The sequence below is a fragment of the Daktulosphaira vitifoliae genome, unplaced genomic scaffold, assembly GCF_025091365.1.
Source record: "Daktulosphaira vitifoliae isolate Bord-2020 unplaced genomic scaffold, ASM2509136v1 Scaffold_4, whole genome shotgun sequence".
Taxonomy (NCBI): Eukaryota; Metazoa; Arthropoda; class Insecta; order Hemiptera; family Phylloxeridae; genus Daktulosphaira; species Daktulosphaira vitifoliae.
This window is the reverse complement of record NW_026099575.1, coordinates 17617794-17642926: the sequence shown is the minus strand read 5'-3', so window position 1 is coordinate 17642926 and position 25133 is coordinate 17617794. Positions and strand designations below refer to the sequence as shown.

The 25133-nt window shown below is 25.4% G+C and overlaps 2 protein-coding genes across 6 annotated transcripts; one reads left to right on the top strand and one right to left on the bottom strand.

Annotated features, from left to right (window-relative positions):
- Positions 1-731: 731 nt before the first annotated feature.
- On the bottom strand, positions 732-24292 carry LOC126906259 (ABC transporter G family member 20-like). Of its 5 annotated transcripts, XM_050686678.1 has the most exons (15): positions 13102-13339; positions 12010-12142; positions 11781-11935; positions 9063-9170; positions 8906-8996; positions 8679-8804; positions 8465-8598; positions 8179-8398; positions 7941-8109; positions 4227-4342; positions 4095-4162; positions 3628-3716; positions 2181-2360; positions 1771-1857; positions 732-1018 (listed from the first exon to the last, which is right to left on the bottom strand). In XM_050686678.1, the coding sequence occupies exons 1-15, from the start codon at positions 13236-13238 to the stop codon at positions 786-788; spliced, it is 2046 nt and encodes a 681-aa protein (XP_050542635.1). In that variant the 5' UTR covers positions 13239-13339; the 3' UTR covers positions 732-785. The 5 variants fall into 5 exon arrangements, with proteins under 5 accessions (XP_050542635.1, XP_050542639.1, XP_050542637.1 ...); XM_050686682.1 differs by lacking the exons at positions 11781-11935; positions 12010-12142; positions 13102-13339 and adding exons at positions 23119-23341; positions 23821-24292; XM_050686680.1 differs by lacking the exons at positions 11781-11935; positions 12010-12142; positions 13102-13339 and adding exons at positions 23119-23341; positions 23842-24292.
- On the top strand, positions 14537-22880 carry LOC126906258 (solute carrier family 15 member 1-like). Its single transcript, XM_050686677.1, has 15 exons — positions 14537-14651; positions 17197-17283; positions 17571-17875; positions 18342-18424; positions 18502-18675; positions 18741-18989; positions 19248-19493; positions 19577-19692; positions 19762-19926; positions 20488-20608; positions 20674-20802; positions 20901-21008; positions 21072-21192; positions 21254-21332; positions 22864-22880. Exons 1-14 carry the CDS (start codon positions 14542-14544, stop codon positions 21292-21294), a joined length of 2055 nt encoding a protein of 684 aa, XP_050542634.1. The 5' UTR covers positions 14537-14541; the 3' UTR covers positions 21295-21332; positions 22864-22880.
- Positions 24293-25133: the final 841 nt, after the last annotated feature.

The window sequence follows — 25133 nt, the reverse complement described above, 5'->3', positions numbered from 1 at the left end:
TACGGAAAATGTTTACATTTCTACTTAGCTCTATAAACTCAATAAAAGTTCTCCTTTGAAAAATTTAAACATCGTAGCTAAAGATATATTAATTTATACCTCTGTGTTAAACTAAAATTCTTTAAACCTCCTCTCCGCAAACTTTATATATAGGTTCAATGTATAGTATAGCAACACATTTTTGTTTAGGAAAGCTAAGGACTTTTTTTTTATTTTTCCACTTATAGTTTTACCAGCGCAAAAGTCCGATACTGCTAATAGTAATTATTGATAAATGAGACTAAATAACCCCTTTTAGCCTCTTTTGACTATCCTACTGTATAGGCTATTCTTAAGAAACCTACAAATTGTTAAATAGTCTTTCTTCCACTAAATTGTTTTATAATTACAACTACAAAACCCCATCCAATTTTACAGAATGAAGCTGTGTATTTTTATCAAAATAAATGTTATTTATTAGTTAAAAACAATATATAAAAAAAAACAATTCCAATAAATAAACAAAATTAAATTAAATCGTGTTAATTTTTATTTATAAATTATATTTATACAGTTTTATATAAAATATTTTATTTAATTGAAATTTTTTAAATCAAATAGTATGTTCTTGTTAATTTAATAAAGTATAATATTTAATTTTTATATAAATAATAAAACTAATAATATATAATAAAAATATAATAAGATTTTTTCACAATATGATCAAATATTTTATTAAATTTTATCGAAATTCAATATTAATGATCGTAACAAAAAAATTTATGCTTAAATAAATTTAAAAAATACTATGCTTTTTTAACCCACCTATCTTTTTTTAATGAACTAAAACAAAATATGGGAATAGCAAATATAACTATCCACATAAATGTCATAATAGCACCGCGTAAAACTATTGGATGATTATAAGGCCATCCTCTAAGGGCCAAATTACTAATGGTTGCTGATGTAATAGATAGAGGTAAAAATGTATTAAATGCTCTTAAAACTGGATGAGCTCCTTCCATTGGCCATATTAAACCTATAATTTAAAAATTTATCAAAATCAATATAATACATTTTTTTAGTTAACAATATACAAATTACTATAAAGTCATTTTAAAAATTTATCTAAATGAATAATTTATTCATATACATTTATCTAAATATTTCATAAGAAACATTAATATCACGTTAATGTTATCGAAATGTATCCAAAATTGAATATCATATTCAATTTTGGCATTTAGAAAAAAATTAATATTTTAGCTAAAATTGCTCATAAGCAATTATGAAATTGAAACATAAATCATCGATTACACTTTTGCTAAATTAAGTGAATTCGGTTTCATTGTTTGATTAAACAATAACATCTTATTTTCGCGATGTCATTCACAATAACTAATCTTTCGTAATTCCCGACGATTAATAGAAGCAAATTCTAAATTTAACGATTATTCTAAAATAAAACTAATCTTTGATTGGTAAAAATTTTACTATACACATTTATTTTTATATTTTTTTCCAAAATTATTCTACGTTATCAAATTTAAAACAGAAATTTCGATTTAAGAAAAGTGAAGTATGAGTTTTTCTCCATAGAATGATAACACAAAATTAAAAAATTAAATAAGTACACACATATTTTTAAACCAAACAATCTTTCTTTTAATTAAAATCTACAGTACATTTCCTTTTGCTTCAAGAAAAATGAGTTTAATACCTCATATCGTTATAAATGTTTTATTTAATTCATTTTCGATTAGATAAGTTGATCTAAGTATAAATACTTACCACATAAACATGTAAACAATACATTTGTTCCCATATTAATGTGAGTAGCCATTGTGTAGGAATTGGAATAAGCAGCAGCAAGTATTCCTACATAGGCCCATTGAAATGAGAACTTTAGTAAGTACGTTATTAAAGTACAAAGTTTTTAAATACACTTAAAAATGTTGAACAAATGTCTTCACGACTTATATAATTGATAAATTAATGTATAATTGATCAATATTTATCAAAATTAAACATCAGCTAAATAACATAATTTAATGTACATTATCTTTTAGCACTTTACACGATGACAAACATTAATAACTTAAATATTTTGATTTTGATATGAAAACTTATCCAATATCCTTGTTTGTCAATGAGCACAAGTAAAGTAAAATAAATAATGTATAAATTTGAATATAATATACCTGCAAACATTCCCTGATATCCGGTTAACATAACAATCATGGCAACTGACCAAAAGTTTTCCATTAATATTGGATTGTCGAAAACAAAAAACATGATGGACATTGCAATCAATGATTGAATGATGTGAACAATAGTTATCAAAAACATTACCGAAAAAACCAATTCCATAAATGTTACCCCTGAAATATTTACAATCATTAAGGCTAATATCTTACGTCAAAAAAGATCAAATATCCCATATAAATATTTCACTAAAATATTTAACAATTAAAATTTCCTTATGAAGTTTTAAACTACTTAAACAGTAATAAACACTTAATTTATTTAAACAGTTATTTTTTTATAAATAATTAATAATAGTAAAACGTTTTTTTTATCTAGTTAATAATTTCATAATAATAATAAAAAATATATTTTAACTAGTCTTATCTAAAGACGGTTTTCTTTATTATTTTTGATTTTTTTTTTTTTGTTATTACAAGTGTTATGGGAAATTTTTACAAAAAAAAAAGGATTTTAATAAACTATCCTGTTCAATTCATGATATTGATCAATATAATGAAAATTGCTGGTGTAAATATCTAGTCATTTTTAAAGGAATAAAAATAATTATATAACTACATAATGTTGTAGAATTTTTCGAATTGAACAATATTTTCTTTTACAAAAATTTAAAATGTTCTAAAATACTTTCCAAGAAAATAAGTATCTTATCCTTAATTAATCACCCTGTATACATAAATACATGCATATAAAATACATACACGTGTATATACATGGGCGCCCGCAGGGGGTGGCAAGAGGGGGCGTTTGCCCCCCTGGACTTTGGAAATACATTTTTAAAAATTATAACCAATCTGATTTAAATTTGTATAATCTGAAAATTTTTATTTAGTAATGACTCATGAATATATATAATAGTTATNTTAGTAATGACTCATGAATATATATTATAGTTATATATATATATTTTGCAATTTTCAGTTAATAAACACTTTATTTAATGTTACTTTTTGGTATTTAATTTTTTTTGGCCCCCCCCTGATAAATTTCATGCGGGCGCCCATGTGTATATATATTATATTTTATACTCAATTTAGAAATTTAGATAACTTTAAAGTAAACTGTTAACGAAATGAAATAAGATAGGTACAGGTAATAAAGCCTAATACAAGCCTGGTCTTTACAAGCCTTGCTAGGCCTTATTACACGCACCTACCTTATATGTAAGCAAATTAAGTCTGAATGTCTGATTTGCTTTAATTAAATAAATTTATAACATGAGTGTATATACAAAATGTTTCATGCATTTGAACTCTGAAGATAGTAGATAAATTGAATATCACACAATTAGAAACAAATTCACCTTGGCATATATTTCATTCGAACGTCATTATAATCGTACAAAACATAAACGAAGAAAATTATTAACTATCATTTAATTACCTGCAGCCATAATGCGACTCATTATCCCTTCATCTTTTTCTGTAAGCAATAACCCAGTAGACAAAATCATTGGAAAGTAAAATGCTAATCTGAAATAATATATGTTACGTGTACTAAATGTATTTATTATTCTTTAAAAGTAATACACGCTAGTTAGAACTATAATTATAATGTTCTCCGTAAAAAAATTTAATTAAGCATTATATTATATATTATAATATTATGTTATTATTACAGTATTATATTATATATTACACAGTCTTAATAAAAGTTGAAAATTTTACACAATTTCATTTAAGGTTATTCATATATCAAGTTTTCTCTATACTACTCTGTAAAAAATTATAATTAAATAAAAATTTCATTAAAATGAAAAATATTCCTTTCTGTTTATTATTAATTACTCACTGATTATTAACATGACAAATTTTTGTCTGAAAGTTAATTTTAATAGTATTAGAACTTACAGTGCTATGAATCCTGGAGCCGAAGAGTGAATGAATTCAGAAATATTAACTTTTCCTACATTATCAATCTGAAATTAATAAAATTAAATATAAAGTTTATATTTTAAAATTATACATATTTTAAAGTCTTACCACGAGAGCAGATGAAACTGATTTTGCACTTTTATTGCACACTTGAACAGCTGTTTTAATAGTTTTGTCGAAAACTTCGTAAACATTGTTTTTTATTATTTGTCTCAAAATGTAATCTAAAAGAAAATATTAAATTAGTAATTCCCCTTAATCTAACACCTCTACCATCTTATCTAATATCAAGTCTATATAGCAATATGCTCCTACATTGCTCACTTATTTTTGTTTTCCTCTTTCTTCTATTTCTCCATACATTTATAAATCCCATATGAGACTTCCTTTTTATGATTGCACTTTTTATTCACTTATATTATTTCCATCTATTTCTATATCATCCAAGTTATTAGACTTTACACTTTATAATATTAGATCTCTACCAAAAGTATCTGTTAATAATGTTTCCCCTATACGTTTGTTCCAACTTTCCTATGAATATTTAATTTAAAATTGACGGTTCAGTATCTGGTGATTTAATAGGTTCTTATTTCCTTTTTTTCAATTTTAATACTTATTTTTAAACCAAATTCCTTTATTTTCCTCCTCTTCTACAACCGAATGTTATGATATCATTTATTCTCTTCGGTGTACTATATATCAGCTACTAGTATATTCTATGTCATTTTCACGGATTCTTAGATTTCTCGTTTAAGTACATTTAGGCAACTTTTCTCGTCATCTCCTAAACTGTCATATACTCTCTTAAAATATAAATTTGTTAGTCTATTCTTTTAGTTATTCATGTTATTTATACTGTCTCTCACGAAGTAATTTTACAGACTCAGTCTATTATAGTTACTTGTTCTATTATTTCTTTTCTCCAAAGTGTAAATATTATTATTTACAATGGTGGGCATTAACTAGTTACTAATTTTCCGTTGAAATAACTTAGTTTTTTTCAGTTAATTAGTTTAAATAACAGTTAAGCTAAATTCAATATTTCATAAAATGTATGTCTTTATACGCTGTGTACGTGATTTAAAAAAAAAAAAAAATGGAAATTTCCCCTGAAATATTATATTCATATAACAATAATTATAATTTTCTGGATTTTTTCAAAAATGTATATGATTTTAAACTGATTTTTTTTAATAACTAGTTTTAAAGATAAAACAGTGCAACCAATACAAAAATGTACAATGCGAACAAAATAAAGTTTTTGTTATTATTAATATTTTTTTCCTAAGTTTAAATGGTATGATGAGTTGTTTGATAGGCTAGGAACATAGGAAGGCGAAAAACAAGTCTATAAACTTGCAAAAATAAGAGAAAAAAAGTCTAAAGATTATCACAATGTAAGATGTATAAAAAGTGTTGATTATAGGATTCTATTGAGTGATTATCACGTGAAAAAAAGGTGGAAAGAGTATTTTGAAAAATTACTGAATGAGAAATATCCAAAAAAGACATTAGAGGATATCTCGTGGAATGAGGGACTGGTAGATTTAATTAGTGAGAATGAGGTATGGGAGTTTAATTATATTACTTTAATAATTAATATTTCGTTAACTGAGGGACTGAATTCTTTTTGTTACGCCTATGAAGAAGCCTCCAAAAAACTCCGTTCATTGACTGAGGATCCTGGTTTCTCCCTTCAACGCTAGATCTATTAAGTGGGCAGTGAAATCAAATATTTACAAAAATATTCCCATTTTGATTATTTAGGCTATCGTTGTGCTACACCGAGTTGTTGTCGGTCTTCTCTCTTTGTCTGTACTGTCGCCGCCATCTTAGCGCATTTTCAACTATAAGCTCTATGTGGCTTGCGAGCCAGTAGTTTTGTTGTTAAAGTAAAATATCATCTTTGCGATTGTCGAACTCTTGTGCGCTCAGTATATTGCGGTTGGGTCTATATATTTTCTATAATACATCACAGTACCGTTCACATCAGTTGTACGCGTTGGTCAGCTACATTTATTCGACTTCAATATTCAACATTATCATCAGTCGTTTCAACTAGACGATGAGTATAATACTTGTTCATCTTCTTTTTAAGACTTACTCACATTTCTAATTTATTATTTATTTTTTTATCAGCGCCATAAGAGCGCCATTTTGGCATTAGTATGAAGTATCCTCATATCCACAATGGTGTATGTAAGATTTTATGATTCATGTATAATAAATTTAATTGTTATATGTTTTGAAAATTCATTCTACATTTATTCATACAGACCACTCACCTTATTCATTTTCCTTGACATAGCCTGACTTAAGATAAAATAAAACAACGAACCCGAGTGAGTACCACCGGGCGCTACGTTCATTCAGCTATAAAGAATTATTTTTGTATAAATTTTAACCGTTTCAGCCACCTATTTTTTGTAATATAAGATAACTACTAAGGGTAAAATGGGTTAAAATCGGACCTGAGGGTAAATTTATAGTTTTTGAAAAACTTCTACTAAAACTATCTGAAAAACTTTGACTTTTATATCTAAAGTTAATACAATATAATTTGTACGAGTGATTGTCTAGAAAAAGATATTAACAAGTTTTGTTTGAAATTAATCAAAAAATAAATCCAAAAAAAGTTAAAATTATTTATTTTTTTATTTATACCAACAAAATAGGTTATTTTATTAACATAAATATATTTTTCGTTTGTTATACAAAAAAGTGTTTCATACAAAAGTTATTTAAAATTCTATTTTCTATAATTTATTTTCAAAAAAAAATAATTTTACCTTTATTATCTAGAATATTGACTTAAAATAAAAATAACATTATTTTCTTATATAATAAAAGAAGAAAATAGTATATCACGATATTGTATCTTAATGAGTGCTATAATTAGATATTACTTACCGCAATCAGATTATTACTAGTGATGGAAATATCGAATAGTAACTATCGAACTATTCGATAGTTACACAATATATTTGAATAGTTTTTAAACAATTCGATAGTTTACCCTAAAAATACACTATTTGGTTGCATAAAAACAATTCCAATAGATATTCGATAGTTTTTTAAAACTATCAAATACTATTCGATAGTTTAAAATATTCGAAAATGCCCATCACTAATTATTACGTATTGAAGTAATCTTAAAAGTTATCAAACACAATGACCATTGTTTACTATTTGGTTCAGTGCACAGTGACAGAAGTCAAAGTAGAAAGACTACCAGTTTTAGTAATTCATTTCACATTGTGTCCGAAGTTTTCCTTTAAATGAATTAGTTTTAATTTTAAAACGTTGAATAAAAGGTATAAAATTAAGAAAAAATATATTGAAACTAAAATACCAAAAATATATATACTAGGAAGTAAATTACATTACACGCAAAGTGCACTGAACTAAATAGTAAATAATAGTCATTGTGTATGACATAAAAAATTTAATATTTTTTATTTTTTGTTAAGTAATAAATATAGTACAAAACTTATTAATATCTTTTTTATAGACAATTTTTTTAGTTCTACAAATTATAGTGTCTTAACTTATGACATAGAAGTCATACTTTTTCAGATAGACAAGAAAAACTAAAAATCTACCTTTGAATCTGATTTTAACCCTCTTGCGGCGGTTTCAGAATTAATAAATTTTATAGGACTTAGTTTTTCTTATATTTCAAAGAAATAGGAGATTAAGACGAAATTCAAAAGTGATTAATTAAGGAACATCTACACACACACACATATATATATATATATATGTATTAGGAAAACTTATTGCATTCTATTTTAAAGTAATTCTACTAAGTTCTGTTACTTGGTTCTATGTAGACTTGAATTGTGCTGTACTTAACATCATATCGGTTGGCTCGTCTTAATATTCTTTTTTTTAATGATTCTGTGAAGTTTGAGGAAAAAAATAATACACCTCTCACTTTTTTATCTTTCAGAGCTACCATCCCGGAATTCAAATTTGGATAAAGCATCTTAAAATATAAAGTTATCAAATAGATTTATAGTCATGGAGTCAATATTTTATTTTTGTTTCATTTTACCAATCTATCATTGTAGCCTAACATATTTTCTATAAATTTACAACTTAACTTGGTATCATTAGAATTATATAAAAAACAAGTGTTATAGTTGTTGAATGTACTACAATTATTTATCTCGTTATTGATAATCGCCAAATTCAAGTCTTGGATGTGATGACCAATACATAAATTAAAAAACATCGTTTGAACCACTGGCAAAATAAAAGTAAAAAATAGAAACCTAAATAACAAATAAATTATAAATTTAAATAACACATAAAAGAATAAGAATAATGTTTTCACACACGAGATATCTTTGCACAAAAATGCTCCATTTTTATAAGTAAGTGCTCGAAACCTTCTCCAAGAAAATGGATTTTTTGTTAAACCTGTAGTAGACTGTGGTTCCAAATTTTTTTCATCGCAGAAATCAATTGATTTCTAAATAATTTTTTAAAAAGCTATAATTAAAAATATTTAAAACATAAAAATATTTAAAACATAAAAATATTTTTAGTTACTTTTTCTTTCTCTTGATCGTTACACAAAGATAAAAATGCTTCTTCTAAAGTTGAAACATTCTGCTTTCTAATTAAAGATGATGGCGAATCTTCTCCAATCAAGATACCATTACGCATAAGACCTACCTGCAAACAATACAAAAAAAAATGTACAATTTTTCTAAAGAATAGATATTAATACTACGTCAAAAGATTTAAGTATACTTTCAGGTAAGCAAAATCATTACCAAATTTGCTTTTGTAGCCTCTTCAATATAGTGAGTTGTTATAACTATAGTTTTGCCTTCTGCAGATAATTGGACAAGATATTCCCAGATACTAGTGAACAATTAAAAAGGAATCAACACGATTAACAATCTTACTGAGGAAACGACAAAATATTACCTCTCCCTGATAACAGGATCTATTCCTACCGTTGGTTCATCTAGTATTATAATTCTAGGGTCATGAAACAAAGCTACTCCGAAAGATAATCGCCTTTGTTCTCCACCACTAGAGACATATTAATTAATAGTCTGTTATTATCACTTGTTTATTCTGCCGTGCTAAGCAAAAACAGGATAACTCCAAAATTAAAAAAAATTTTTTTTTGTTTCTATAGGTAAATTTAATGGTTTTACGCCGATTTTTGATGTAAAAGTAGCATATTTCCTATTAAAACCTATCTAAAATTGAAATATAAAATAAGAAAATATACGGTAAGTTCAATATATTTGATGTTTTATAAGCGAAAACACGGTAAATCCAAATACTAAGCAAAAACTTGGTATATCACATAAAAAATAATAGAGTTATCATCTTTTGACTTATGTTCATACATTGGGAAAAAAGGGTATCTTGATTTACTGTTAAAAATGTTTTTTTGTGTTCCTGAAAAATCATGTTGACTGGAGTTATCCTGTTTTCGCTTAGCACGGCAGTATTATGTTCAACAGTACGAATTATTTAAATTTTATTTTATTTATTTATTTAATACTAGCTTCATTAATTTTAACATTAAATAGTTGTAAAGATACAAATAAAAATTAAAACTATTATTAATTTTATACAATAAATATTAAAAAAATTTAACTCAAAAAGCCACAAAAAAAAAAAAAAGAAGAATAGCTGATATATATTTTGGGAACAACGTTACCATTATCAACACTAAACACAAACTGACACCCCGACTAGAAAGAACCCCCTTATATACTCCTAGTAACCTTATTACCTAGTAACGTTATCACTAAGTATTATTATCACATTTTGCCAAGTTCAATAATTAATTTTTCTGTGGGCCAAGATCCCAATTATTTAAATTATTTTTATTTTTAAACATTTCTATTTCCTCCCTTATATAACGTTTTTAATTAGTTTTATGATTTTAATGGAATGATTATGTGTCAATAAATATTCAGCCACCGAAGATTTATCAACTTCTTGATTTTTAATGTTTCTTAAGAGCTTTTTAAACTTTACACTATATTTCATTTTGTTTATCCTACATAACATTTATTACAACTTTCACATTGTATTCCATAAATGCCCAACTCCACCTTCTTCTACTTTATCTTTAGGGTTACCTAATAAATCTCTTAAATTATTACTTTTAGATGTTACTAAAGTAAAATCAAAGTTCTTAAAAATTTTTGCTAGTCCATTTGAAATGCCTGGATAATATAAAATGGGAGATCTAATTACTATTTGTCCCCCCACGCTAGTGAATGTTGTAAAAGAAATAGATAATTTTGAATAGATAAAAATACCCTTACTATTGTCTAACCGAATTGTAAGTCGGGGCATTAATATACGACATAATAAGTCTCATATTATTTACCGGCTTATGTATTTTTGGCAAGCATATAATTTAGGTGTTCAAGGGTTTGAAATTTTAATTAAAAAACCTGAACTTTTCTTCAATTATTAATTTTGAACTATTGATAACGTTTGTAGTCTCTCTTATCATTTTACTTAATGGATTCTTTTTAATTTCTTTATAGAAACCCTCTTGAATCATTTTTGATAGCATATCAAATTAATCTCTTTTTTCATTATTACCCTAGAATTTTCCTAATCTGATTTTAAATAAAAGCAGATTTTAAGTTCTGTATGAGTCATGAATGTTTTTCATATATTCCTAAAACCCCTTTACTTACAACAGAATTTTTAAAGAAAATTTAAGCACTCTATTCTTGCTAAGTCTTGATCATTAAAATAAACACTTTTAACCTCAATTTCAATGCCTACTAGGAGATCTTCCATCGGAAATATTTTCGGTAAAAAACTTATTTTAAGACCCAACGTAAGTATTTCAGTTTCTTCAATGGAAAACATAGGGTTCGTGTAATTTTAAACTAAATCGTCCCCCCATATTTTAGAGAATGAAACTACCGGACTTTTATTAAAGTTATTTATTTGGCCCTTATTTTTGTGTTCTGAAAGTATATTTTGAAATTTTTTCTTTAACTTTTCTTTTTTTGTTTCGAATTTATGTTCAATCACCTGGTACATTTTTTGTTCGAATTTTCCACTGTAATTAACTTAAAAATTATAAAGTTTTAAATGTAATTCATAAGCCCCATTTCTAATCTACTTCTATTACGATACTCATTCATTACTTCTAACTTAAGAAACTTCTCTTGAGCGAAATTTATTGACTTGGAACAATTAATATTATTATTTTTTGACTTACTTGGTAATCTGGCAAACTTTGGAGTCATATAGAACTTAATACATTTTTCGAGGAAAAATATATTAGGCGTATTTTCGTCTGCATTAGTTTGTTTAACTTTTCATATGATCAAAAGGCCCGAACGCCATAATTATATAATAAAAATTTATCACTTGTTGCTAATTACTCAAAATTAAAACTATATTAAAAATATTATTAATTTAAAACTAAAAAATATTTTTAATTTTTTTTAGTTTAAAAAAAAAGACACAATCAAATTACTAAAAAATAATGAATATTTATTTTGGGAACAATGTTACCATTATTAACGCTAAACACAAACTGACACCCCGACCGGAAAAAACCCCTTTTAGTTTTAATTTTGAGTAATTAGCCACAAGTGATCAATTTTTATTATATTATTATTATTTTAAATCTTTTGTAAATCTAACCTTAAATTTTTTATTTGCTCATTTAAATTTGGAAAATGTAGTACACAATCTAATTCTTTTATTCGACTTTTTACTTCACCATCAGGAATACCATATAACTTTCCATAAAATTTGAAAGTTTGCCGAGCAGTCAAATTATGATGTAATGTGGTCTCCTTAAATACAGCGCACTTTTAAATTTTGAATACAAGAAAACTATGTTTTATCAATAAAATTATAAAACCAATACTTGGGGCATATAGCCTATGTCAGACAATCTTAAAGCACTTAAAAAAACACTACCCGAATCTAATGTTGTTTGACCAAGTATGCAGTTTAATAATGTAGTCTTCCCACAACCACTTGGACCTAGAAGAGCATATCTACAAGAACGATAAAAAAAAGAGAATTAAAGAAAAACTCGTTATTTAATAGAAAGTCTTAATGATTTGGAGCTTATAAATTATATAAGGCTGTTGATCAACTATGCTTCGCGCAAAACCTTAGAAGTATAAAACATGTTAGAATTTTTTCTTTTCAAAAGTTAATAATATCAAATTTTCTATTATTTTCAAAAAAAACTGGTCCTACCCCTCTTTCACCTCTTTAAAATATTTTCAACTTAAGTTTTTTAAATGGAAACATATGTTTAAATTATTTAACTAAGAAAATTACAATATTCAACTAAGAAGATAAAAACTTTTGAACCAATATTTAAAAAAACACAAGCTCTTTTATACAATAGTGGCAGGTGTTGTGAGATTCATAAATGCCCAGAGATATAATAAACATAACCAACTTTACTGCTTCCATTCTAGTTTAAAAGTACTATTATCTTTTAAAATGCAAGTTTTTATTGACCAGTCATATTTTTAATTAGATAATTTTGCTTATTTTTAAGGTAATCAAACATAGATGTTTTTATATACATTATTGATATGTATTCATAAATTTGTTTAAAAAACTAAAATTGAAACTACTTTAAAGAAAAGAAAGGGGGATAGGAGTAATTTTTTTAAATTTTAAAACACAGAATACTACTACTTTCTAAAAAAAAAAAATTCAATATGTTAGCTTCGATAAGAAACTGAAAAGTATTGCTTATGAGATAATGTACAGTTTTTTAATGTCTGTCCTTGAAAATTTTTAGATCACACTGGACCAATCTTAATACAAGGTTAGTATAGAGGTAAAGAAATTTACAACTTGTTTATAATATTTTATAATTTCTTCATCAAAATTACAATACAAAATATTGCTTAGTCACGTTATGTATCGCTTTAATTATTGAATAACAATCAAAACTTAATAAAAACTTATAACATATAAACGCTATACTTACATTGTTCCATATGGTACCGTCATATTTAAGTCCTTCATACTTATAGTGGTAGAATAACGCTTATAAGCATTTCGCACCAGTACGGATTTGTCACCCATAAGATCATAAAACGAAACTTTTCTAACGTCAAAAGTCATTTTAATAAAATTTAATTTAAATTTTATATTGGAAAAATTTTCTTTTTAAATAAATTTAATTTGTTGGGACAAAAAGTCTACTAGTACTAGGTTATAGAACATATAACATATAACATTGACAATAAAATTATGTACAAGGACTTAGTAGAAAATGACAAAAGGTAAAAAAAATATTATTATGTTACACATCTGATAAGAATATTATTATGTTATATTCGTAGATAAACATCAACTATTATTATAATACTTCACATGCATTTTTACAAGGTTGTAATTTTTATTTTGATAAATATCTATTAAAAAAAAAACCTTAATAATATTCCAGAACTTATTTGTCATAACACATTTTTATACGACCACAATACTTTTATTTATTAAATAAAAAAATATAGAAATTTATTTAAAGAAACCACTAATAACATTCATATAAATGGTTATTTATGAATTCGAAAGAAAAAAATTTTTTTTTATGTGATAACCTTCCAGACGGTTTTGACTGAATTAATCACCTATTATCTAAAATTATAGGTCCCTATTATTAATATTAGTTAATAGGATAAATGTCTAAACTTTTAAATACAACTTATAGCTCTACATTATAATCCAAGAAATATCCGAAAGTATCTAAAAGTTACTCGAGGAATTTTTTTTGTTAAAATAACGTACTAATATAAAATTAAAGAGCTGTCAAGCACAAAATATATCGCACCCCTAGATCTAAACTGTTGTAACTCAAAAAACCTCTTTTTTCAGAATTCAAGAAAAACTGATATTCGAGAGCATGCTGTCATTCAAGTAAACTGTCTTTTAGCGCTTTCTATTGGAAACCAAACAATATATAGTTACTACGGTTTTATTCTCATGTAGGTAATAGAATCAGAAATCCTAAAATGAACATTATCTCAATGAGATTTTTGAGTTACAACAGTATAGATCTAGGGGTGCGATATATTCTATTTATTTTTTTATTATGTTATACTTTTATTTATTATTATTTATTCTTATTAAATTTGTTTTTAATTGGTGTGTTTTATGTTTACTGTTGTCAAGAAAGAATTTAAAACAATTGATCTTTTATTTTATTTTATTTAACAATTTGTTTTTCAAATTTAATTTAACTTTCTTGATTTTTTTTCAAATGTATCCATTAAGAATTTGTTTTATATTATTGTTGCAATTTTGCGAGAGATTTTCTTTCGCAAGTATTCGATGTAAGTTCATAAATGTTAAACTATATCAACTATAAATTACAAACTAGTTTTATGATTTAGCTATCCTATCATTTTACTTACGTGATATATTAATGTATGATGAAAAACAATCAATTAGCATATTTCATATGTTTATGATGCTCTGTTTTGTTTCTGCAATGAGCGGTGGAATAATTGGTAACAGTGAATACGGCAAATATAAGTAAATTAAAATTAGTTACATTTTTTTTCTCTTTTTATATTGACATTCAATATCATAATTAAGTCAATAAAATCTGTTAAATAAACAAAAAAATTTCTTTTTTCATAAATAATTTGAATTAAAACCCTTACAAAGTTGATGAGATATTTTTGTTTTTATTAATAATTGCATTTACTGAACTTTTTATAACAGAGTTTTAAATCTCAATTATATGCTTATTAATTTTTTGAGTATCTTGTCATTTTAATTTGAATCATTTCACATAATGTGTGGAATTTCACAAATAAAAGGTGATTCTCTAACTACTATCACAGTATATCTTCGAATATACAGATTCAAAATTACAACTTCTATACAAAAATTTGACTTTTTCAACTTAAGTTTTGAAAATGTTCCGGGAATACTGACAATTTTATATATACCTTAAATTAAAGCTAATGTAATGCATTTTATTATGGAAAAATTTCGGACTTTATTTTGTTTAGATGGTGAAAAATCTTCAAAGTTAATAAAAAAAATATTATTTTTGTAAAAAAATTCTTTTTTATATTTTTAACTTTATAATGCCATAACTTTTTTAAAAAAGACCAAATCAATGTAATTTTTTTTTAATGATACATGAGATTACCTATAATTTTGTATATTTTTTTTATAAATCTGACCCTTTACCTGTTCACAGGAGGGATTAAAATTGATAATTTTTTCACAAAAAATTAACTTTTTCAAATTAATTACAGAAAGCGTTCCGGAAATACTGACACTTTTATATATTTATAATTTTATCAAAAAACGATTGAAACGAATTTTGCCTATTCAGTAAAAATCATTGTGTACGGCAATGATTTTTTTGCAATATTTTCTTAATTATTTTTGAGTTAGAATTTTGCTTTTGAATATCTACCAATTTTTTAAAATTAAACACTACGATTTGTTTTAATCGCGCCCAAACTTTAAACAGCTGTAACTCGTTGAAAATTGAATAACATAAAAAAAATAATTTTTAGTTAAATAAATCTAATGATATAAGACGTTTCGTGAGGCATAGTTATAAAATCACCCTGTATATGAGGTGTAAGAGTTAAAATAATTCTTTCAACAACATATTTTTCTTTTGGTTAACATATATTTTGGTAAATTTTATGGTAATCAAGTCTACTCAAATGACCAAAAAAATTGTTTGTCAAATGAGCGGTTCTGCAAATTTCTTTGCCGTTAACATTACTATGTAAAATTTACATTGTAAAAACACCATAGCTATATGACAAAAATGATTTTACTTCATACTAAAATGAAATATTCCATGTGTCAAGGATTATTTTATTACTAAATGTTACTTTCTAAATTGTTGTGTCTAATTAATATTGAACAATTTTATGAATGAGTTGATAACAACTGACTCGATTTTAAATACTTTTGATTAAACGACTAAAAAAAATTATTATTTATTCAAAACAGTTGTGAGTTGTTTTATAAAGTATAAATTGAAATCTTGTCATAAAAATGTTATGATACAATGTACAAAATATATTTCATTTCGTTTTAAAAATACCTTGTTCAATTAGATAAAAAATTTTATAAATCAAATTACCCATAATATACTGTTTTAATAAAAAATATTTTGTTTCATGCGAAGAGATAATTTAAATTTAAATTTTATCATTCAACTTTTTTTGTTAAATTTAAAGCGAATTTAAAACATTTTTAATACTTATTATGTGGAACAATTTGCAAGACTTAGTGCAAGTTTTTTTTTACTGTATGGCCCCTTACTACTAAATTTGAAGAAAGGTGATGAGTAGGCCATTTCTGCCGTGCTAAGCAAAAACAGGATAACTCCAAAATTAAAAAAAAAATTTTTTTTGTTTCTATAGGTAAATTTAGTGGTTTTACACCGATTTTTGATGTAAAAGTAGCATATTTCCTATTAAAACCTATCTAAAATTGAAATATAAAATAAGAAAATATACGGTAAGTTCAATATATTTGATGTTTTATAAGCGAAAACACGGTAAATCCAAATACTAAGCAAAAACTTGGTACATCACATAAAAAATAATGGAGTTATCATCTTTTGACTTATGTTCATACAGTGGGAAAAAAGGGTATCTTGATTTACTGTTAAAAATGTTTTTTTGTGTTCCTGAAAAATCATGTTGACTGGAGTTATCCTGTTTTCGCTTAGCACGGCAGATTTGGTGTCTATTGAGATACCAACGTCTACTGGCATTTATTAAAAAATTGTATTTTATAAACAGAAAAATTATTTGATTCGAAAAATCCTACAATATTATGTTATCAAATAACTCATTTTTATCTCTTCAAAGATAAAAAAAATTAAATTTATTTTTTTCAAACCACATCAGTAAGACAAATCTTACCGCTATACGTTTATGATTCAGATCTCGATACACTTCCATATAAGTTGATAACGTGATGTGCGACCAAGAGAAACACGTTACCGTGTCATATTTAAAGCTAAACAGCTAATATTATATTTTACAGGCATAACAGTAATGTAATAATATTGTATTTTTTATTTTTATAGAACAATTTTAGCATTTACTATCACTAACTGGTTGGGAGTTTTTCTACTGTTTTATTCAACTCTACAGACTCAAGATACAACAATTCGGTAAATGCTTAATTTTACTATCCACAATATTATATCCCTTAATGTTTTCTATACAACAGAAATTTTAAAACAAGTGCAGTTTATCGAGTGTCCATTAAAATAAAACATGATAAAGTGTTATTTTGCTATGTTACAGAAATCGTAACACAGAAACATTAATTAGAATATCATCCAAAAAAATACTATTAAAAAACTTTTTTATGATTTACATGTAATTTTGGCGTAACATTTAACAAAGAAACGCTATTTGTTTCTCTTAAAACATACTTTCCATTTTTATTTAACAGTACATTCATTTCATTTTACGGACTAATTTTGATCTCTATTGGCGTTGGTGGTATGAAACCATGTGTGCCTGCTTTCAGTTTGGATCAACTATTTGTAAACGATAGAAACATTAACGTGTCGATTGCCGAACATTTTTTCAGCACTTTTTACTTTGTAATTCATGTTGCTGTGTTATTTGGCACGATCACATCACCAGCATTAACTATTTTCATTCTACGAATTCACAAAACAGTCTTAAATTCTAATAGAGATTCTTATACATTCAGATTTGGATTGTCAAACATATTGATGACAGTCGGCATTGGTAAAATATTTTAAGATAATTAATTTATTTTATAAAAATACATCATCTTACATTGCATAGTTTCCCAAAGCATTGATATTCTGTAAATAATTTATACAGAAAATTATAAAATGGTTTAAAATAGACGTTAGGCTTGTAAAATAATGAAACGATTTAATAAGGTAAATTTTAGTTGAAAGATTATATTGAAATAAATGTTTTATAGTGTTTAGCGAAATCGCATATTTCGTAATCGAAATTAGGGAAAATACTTCAAAAATTCATTAATATACTTATTTCATAATAGTTGAAAAAGCCAAAAAGAACACCATAAATAAGCTGAAAACAAGTACCTATCAACTACTAAACATTAATTTATACTAATTAAGTCTAGACTTAATAAACGAATGCTTTTGAAATAAATGTTAAGTGTAATTTATGGGTTTGTAAAACATAACATAATAAAACGCAATAAACTTTCTTCCAGGTGCATTTTTGTGCGGAAACCCGTATTATTTATTGAAAAAGTCCAACGAGAGCATCTTGCTTAAAATGATTAAATGCATTGTTGTAAGTAAGTCTCGAAGCAAAAGAGCTTTTAAGAAGCAATTATTTATGAGCAACTGTATTCCAACTTTTCTGTTTAGATCGCCTCGTGGAAGAAACTGAAACACGGCCTAAGACGATCAAACCAAATCCATTGGCTGGACTACTCTAAAAGCGTTTCACCTTTGAACGTTATTCATGACGCAAAGAAATTACTACACATGTTTCGTTTATATATACCTCTGTCGATGTTTTGGAGTCTGTTCGATCAACAGGTACAGTGTGTTTTGATTGTTGTGCATTCAACTTGACAATTAGAAAATTAAATCAATATCTACAGAACACTACATGGCTGTTTCAAGCCGCCCGTACCAACGGACGCTTTTTCGGTATTGAAATACCCGTTTATACATTGCAAATAGTCAGTCCAGTATTAGTATTGATTACAATTCCGTTTATGAATCGCATAGTATACCCATATCTAGATGGTCATAAGCTGTTCAAATATCCTTTGAAACGCATTCTACTTGGTGGCGGCGTAGCCAGTTTAGCATTTGTGTTATCTGGCTTTGTGGAATTGAACTTGGAAGTAAGTTAATAGAGACTTACTAGAGAGTATCATATGGCTATTTAATAATTGACTGCATTACATTTAAAACAAAAAAATTATGTATATGTGATTCATGTCTTAGTAATAGTTTTATAGAGTATCTGATAAAAATTAAACTTTTATCCTGTAACAAATTATATTTAATTTAAGTCTATAATCAACACTTTTAATTATATTTTCTGAGCATCAAATATGAAAATTTTCATACTTAAATTATGACAGAATTTTATTTTAAAGAATAATCTAAAAAATACATTAAGATCGGATGTGTCAAACGTATACATTGTAAACATGTTACCGTGTTCGGTGAAGATTTGGATTTCGAACTCATCAGTGGAAAAAATAAATGAAAATCAATACTTTTTCAAAAGAAATGTATTTTTAATACCAGAAAATATCGTTTACGTTGGGATATCAGTAGATGATGGATGTGACAAAATTATCACCCGACAAAAGTATAAAATAAGATTACAAATAAACACGGTAAAAGTAACTAATTATTAGAAAATATGTCTGAAAATGTAAATATATTTATTATTTATCTATATTCACAATATATTCATTAGACTAAATTGATTATTCTCTCTTTGGAAACGAAAAATTATTCATTGAAAATTACTACTCAAATTTTATCAAATAATCTCATCAATAACTATAGAAAAAATAATTCACCGTTACTCTAGTAAAATATTTGAATTGATTCAAACATATTTTTGTTTGATTTTTTATAAAAAATTTTGATTTGATTTAGTTCAACAATTCTATTAGATGATACTTTTGATCATTGGACTGATATAAAAAATTCGACATTCTTCAATTTACAATCATCAATTAAACACCTATACTTTTTAAAAACAACAACAGATGATTCTATGCATTTAATTAAAACAAATGTAGTACAAGTGAATCCGGGCAAGTAAGACAGAGCATTTATCATTAAATTATTTTTAGGCTAGTTTTTTGTTATAAAAAAATTTTAAACATTAAATGGCAACAAATCAAAATACATTTGGATGAATCATCTAGAATAACGATTTGTGTGTACATAAAAAATAAATTGTTTTAACTACAATTAGCAATGTTTGATAATGGAGCGTTCATATAAGTTATATCTTTATAAATTAATGTAAATTATCTGGGCTGTATATTAACTGCACATCGTTGCCTGAAGTAAAAAGCCCCCAAAGTGTAAAAGCTAAATTTAAATATTTTTATATCTCTAAAATCAGAAAAATACACAACAATCTATTAATACGATTTCTCTTTTTGGCATTGGCATTTCATGGAGATTTTCGATTCTACGTGACGATATATTATCCAACATATTTAATTGTAGTTAAAAAAACTTTTTTTCTGTAAGCAATACAGTTCTTTTCTTATTATAATTAATATAACATATTTTATTTGGATTAATATTAACATTTTAAAAAATATCTAGTGGAAAATGTACTTAACAATAATAAAAATACAATAACAGGTATACTTTTACGATTAATAATTATAACAAAAACCTGTACCGGACTCGCAGTAATGTTTTCAAGTTAGAAAAAAAAGAGAACTACGTTTACATAGGACTTTGGAACTCTAAAGTAATTTATGTACGTAAAATCAGAAATTTCTCTCAGATTAAACTTTTATACTCAGTTCTATAATTTATAATTAGAAGAGTCAACTAATTAGTCTCTACCGACCACGAGGAATAAGTCTACAATGGTTACTACCACAATTCATTTGTATGGCAATTGGCGAAACCCTTTTTACATTGACAGGACTTGCATTCACATTTTCAGAAGTAACTTCTATTAATTAATGCTTACAATTTTAGATAAACGTGTAAAGCGCAAAAACACACTTTAATCTGATTAATTCGTACATTTTTTTTTTATTAAGGCACCGGAATCCATGAAAACCGTATCGTTGTCCATGTGGTACTTATCGGTTGCACTGGGAAATTTAATTGTAATATTTTTTAACCATACAATTCTATTCGACAATAAGGTAATGATTTCTTTAACTAATAATTAAAAATAAAGTGTATACTAATATTTGTCCTAACTATAGTCGACTGAATTTTTTATGTTTTCAATCATAACAATAATAGTGATTATAATATTGTACAGAATGAGCAATACGTTTGAAAAAATATACAATGAAAATAGACTTGATATTCCAATTGATTTAGGTGAATAATAATGATGCATGAAAGTATATCAATCAATACTTAAATATTTGTTTAATTTCAGTGATGACCATACAAAGAAGTAGTTATCAACTTGCTTTCTAAGTTAATACACAGAAAGAATTCATATTATACTGTGACTTGTAAGTACGTCACAAAGATTAATCTCTCGTATAATTTTAACGTTAGACAAAGTACGTAGGTAGTCAAATCGTGATAGAAATACTATCCTTATTATAAATGTAAAAATTTAAAAATAAATTTTGTTAAATATTGTTATTAATTTCATTGACACATAAAAAGATTTTATATAGTTTTAATCAAGATATAATTAAAGTCATTAATAAACATAAATAACATACAGCATAAGAAATATTAGCCCCAAACAGTAATTACTTTTAAATGACGAATATAACAAAACATTTATATAAATATGTGTTCATTTATTTATTGAAAAAGTTGCGGATTATTACATATAATTGTATTGGAAAACTTGAAGGTTCTCCTGACAACTTTGCAAATCGCGATTCATAAAAAGCTGTGTCCAAAGACACCATTTCCTATCACTTTATTAAACATTTGTAAGATTAAAATTTCATACCAGGAGTTCATGAGATAACATACAATGAGTTTTAACAAATAATTTTGCAGACCTAAATCTATATTTTATCACAAATATCAAAAACTATTACCAGGAATTTATAAAGACTATTGTATGAAGTGATCATAAGTCCAGGTGTCTCGATAACAATTTTCAAGTGGTAACCAACAATTTTACTATTATTAAACATTGATATTACTTGTAGATGATTCTCATGAGTTCGGGGTACTTAAATTTACATTTTAAACTTAGTAGGGTAAGGCGAGGTAAGATGAAAAAGTTAAGCTTCTACAATTTTTCCTTATTTTGTGAATGGATTTAAAATCTAAAATTTACATGAGAACTATATCTATCTAGACTAACACTACAATTTTTTTCAATTGTTCCATTCACCTTCCAACAGGGCAAAATATGAGTTTTCCCTGAAAATTTGTATTTTTTTTTTTTAACTTGTTTAAAAAATATAAAAAAACATGTTTTTTCTCAACTCTGCTTATAGGCGTATCAACTTTTTTATCACAATATATATTTAACTAGCTTATAAAATAGAAAATGATTGATTTAAGAAAATTACTAATTAAATTAGTATTATTAGATAAAACATCACTAAAATAATAAATTGATCAAAAATTGCAATTAAAAGCTGAAATACATTTAGTTTTGACATAGATTATCTCAAAATGGATCATAAATATTATAATATTTAAAATAAATACTTTGATGATATCTACATAAATAATTTTTAGTTTAATTTTATTATTTAATCGAAATATCTAATTGAGCGGTATTACCCGTATCACCCATTGACTATTTATATTATTAGACATTTTTTGGCTGCACTTCTCCTCTCGCCTGTACAGAGTATATTTTAATATATAAAGTGAGTGGTACTAATGCCAACCCAGTAAAGAATCATTACAATGTAGTCTCATTAACTAGTAAAATTTAATTAATTAGTGCCTTCAATGCAGGTCCGAATTAAGGGGGCAAATGCCCCTAGAACCAAAAACTTACGGGCACAATCTCGAATTTTAAAGCCTAGTTATAATTAATGACAATTTTATTTTTCGTAGCGATATTTTCCATGAGGGGCCCATCTTAAGGTATTACCTCGGAGCCATATACGTCTTGAGCCGACCCTACCAGATTCAAGGTGAATCTTATAATTTTTCCTTTTAGGTATCAAAGGAATTCAAGGGATTCTTCAACTTCATGTATAAAAAATTCATTAAATTTTTCTTTTTATATATATATATATTTTAATAAAAATAGTAAAAACTATAAATTGCCAAACGACGTCTGAAAATATAAAGAATAATTTTACTTACTTACTTGCCAGTTGTAATAATGATTTGGATAAATCTTCAGTAATAGTGCCAAGTAGTGTATTCAGATTTGAAGATGAATTTCTCATTAGATAAACTCCCACATTCTATGTAGCTGTGTAAATTACCTCACTTTCTAAGGAGAGTTAAACTTTAAAACAATTTTAAAATAATCCTCTTCTATTTGTGCCACTCAGTAATAATTCCTTCAAAATATATTCTACACCTATGTATAAAATTATGAACTTATACAGTACTGGTACTAAAGTTGTTATCGATTAGTCATTTTTTACTTTTTAAGATAGTTAAAAAAATCACTTTGTATATGTTAACATTTAAAAATAAAATTAATACACTTAAAGGAAACAAAGAGTTTTGTATAGGCAACTTAATAGTCTAAACATTAATGAATGAAGCGAATAAGACACTGAACTATAGATATACTATTACATCGAAAAAATTGAATTAAATTCTTCTGAAAGTAGACTTAATTTATCTAAAATTAAATAATATTTATTTAAAATTGAACTACATATGTCCAAAATTAATCAAATTTTGGGCATATGTAGTTAAATAATATTTAAAAAATTTATTATATTTTGTAACTTTGCTATTAAATGTATTAATGCACTAAAATCACATAAAGTTACGTTTATTATATTAAACAAAATAACAATAAAATATTTGTTTACTTTGTTTTTTAACTTATCTTATAATTTAAATAACCTGCTTAATATGTAGCAATGTTTCTGTTCATCATACTAAGTCAATCATCACATATTAAGAATCTTTTGTTTGCTCCATCTTCTTGATTAAGTCACAAAACAGTCAAAATCCTATACAAATTTAATAATTAAATAAATTTATCTTTACGTTTTTACTTTTTGATTACCAAATTAATCAATTAATTAAAAATCAATAGAAATTAAACAATTAATACTGTGTTGACTTTTATGTGGCAATTGTAAATCCCAGGAAAAAAGCTACAAAAATAAATCTACAGAAAAAAGTACTTGATAAAAAAACGACAGAAATAAAATACATTGTACAAAAAAGTCATAATACGAAAAATAGAAATATTAATAGCACAGTAAAATGGTCAATCTTAAAAATAACAAAATTATTATTTATATATGATATACAGGTGATTTATTTTGACCACTACATTTCTTCTAAAATAGTAATTTTGAAAAAAAAAATGTTTGAATTTGTTTAATATTATTTATTTCTCAATTTTGAAGTGGTTAAATACTTCTAAAGGCTGTCCCTTGTTTCTAATAATTTTAAGGAACTAATATAAGAGATGGACTTAAACAATTTTTTTTGAAAAATTGGGAACTATTACATCTATTACTAATAAGCGGTAAACATCACCGCTTATTATAAATTGATTCATACAAGTTATCGAAGAAGGAATAGAAATATATGATCGTTTACATTATATAAATTGCCTAAAGTTATGAAAAGTAAAAAAATCTGAATATCTATGATGTATTATCTATAATCAGATTAAATTTACGTACTCTATTGGTTTTTAATGTCGTACATTATATCCATACTGTAATCTAATTGAGACTGCAAATCACACTTACCCCAAATAAATGAAAAAATATGGCTTAAGTAGTAATTGACAGTTAATACAATTTGTGAGCTTGTTTTTTTTTTTAATAATAATTTTCTCAATGTTTAACTAAACCAGATTGGATACTTACTTAAGCACAAATGCACAATTATTATCAATAATCTTGAGAATAAAATTATAAAATTTTTCAATAGCATTATTTATACATCTATCTTTTTAACTGGCCAATTAATTGAAGCTATTTATGATTTAATAACATTGTAATTACAATTATTGAAATCATAAACAATTTTAGTTATACTTTAAAGGTTAAAATTTTTTAATAAAATAATATAAGTAAAGCCGAATGACACATATAAATTGACAATAAAATGTTAGATAATATTAAGTCTAGTAGTTCTAAGTATTTACTGTTAAAATGGATTACTATAGATTT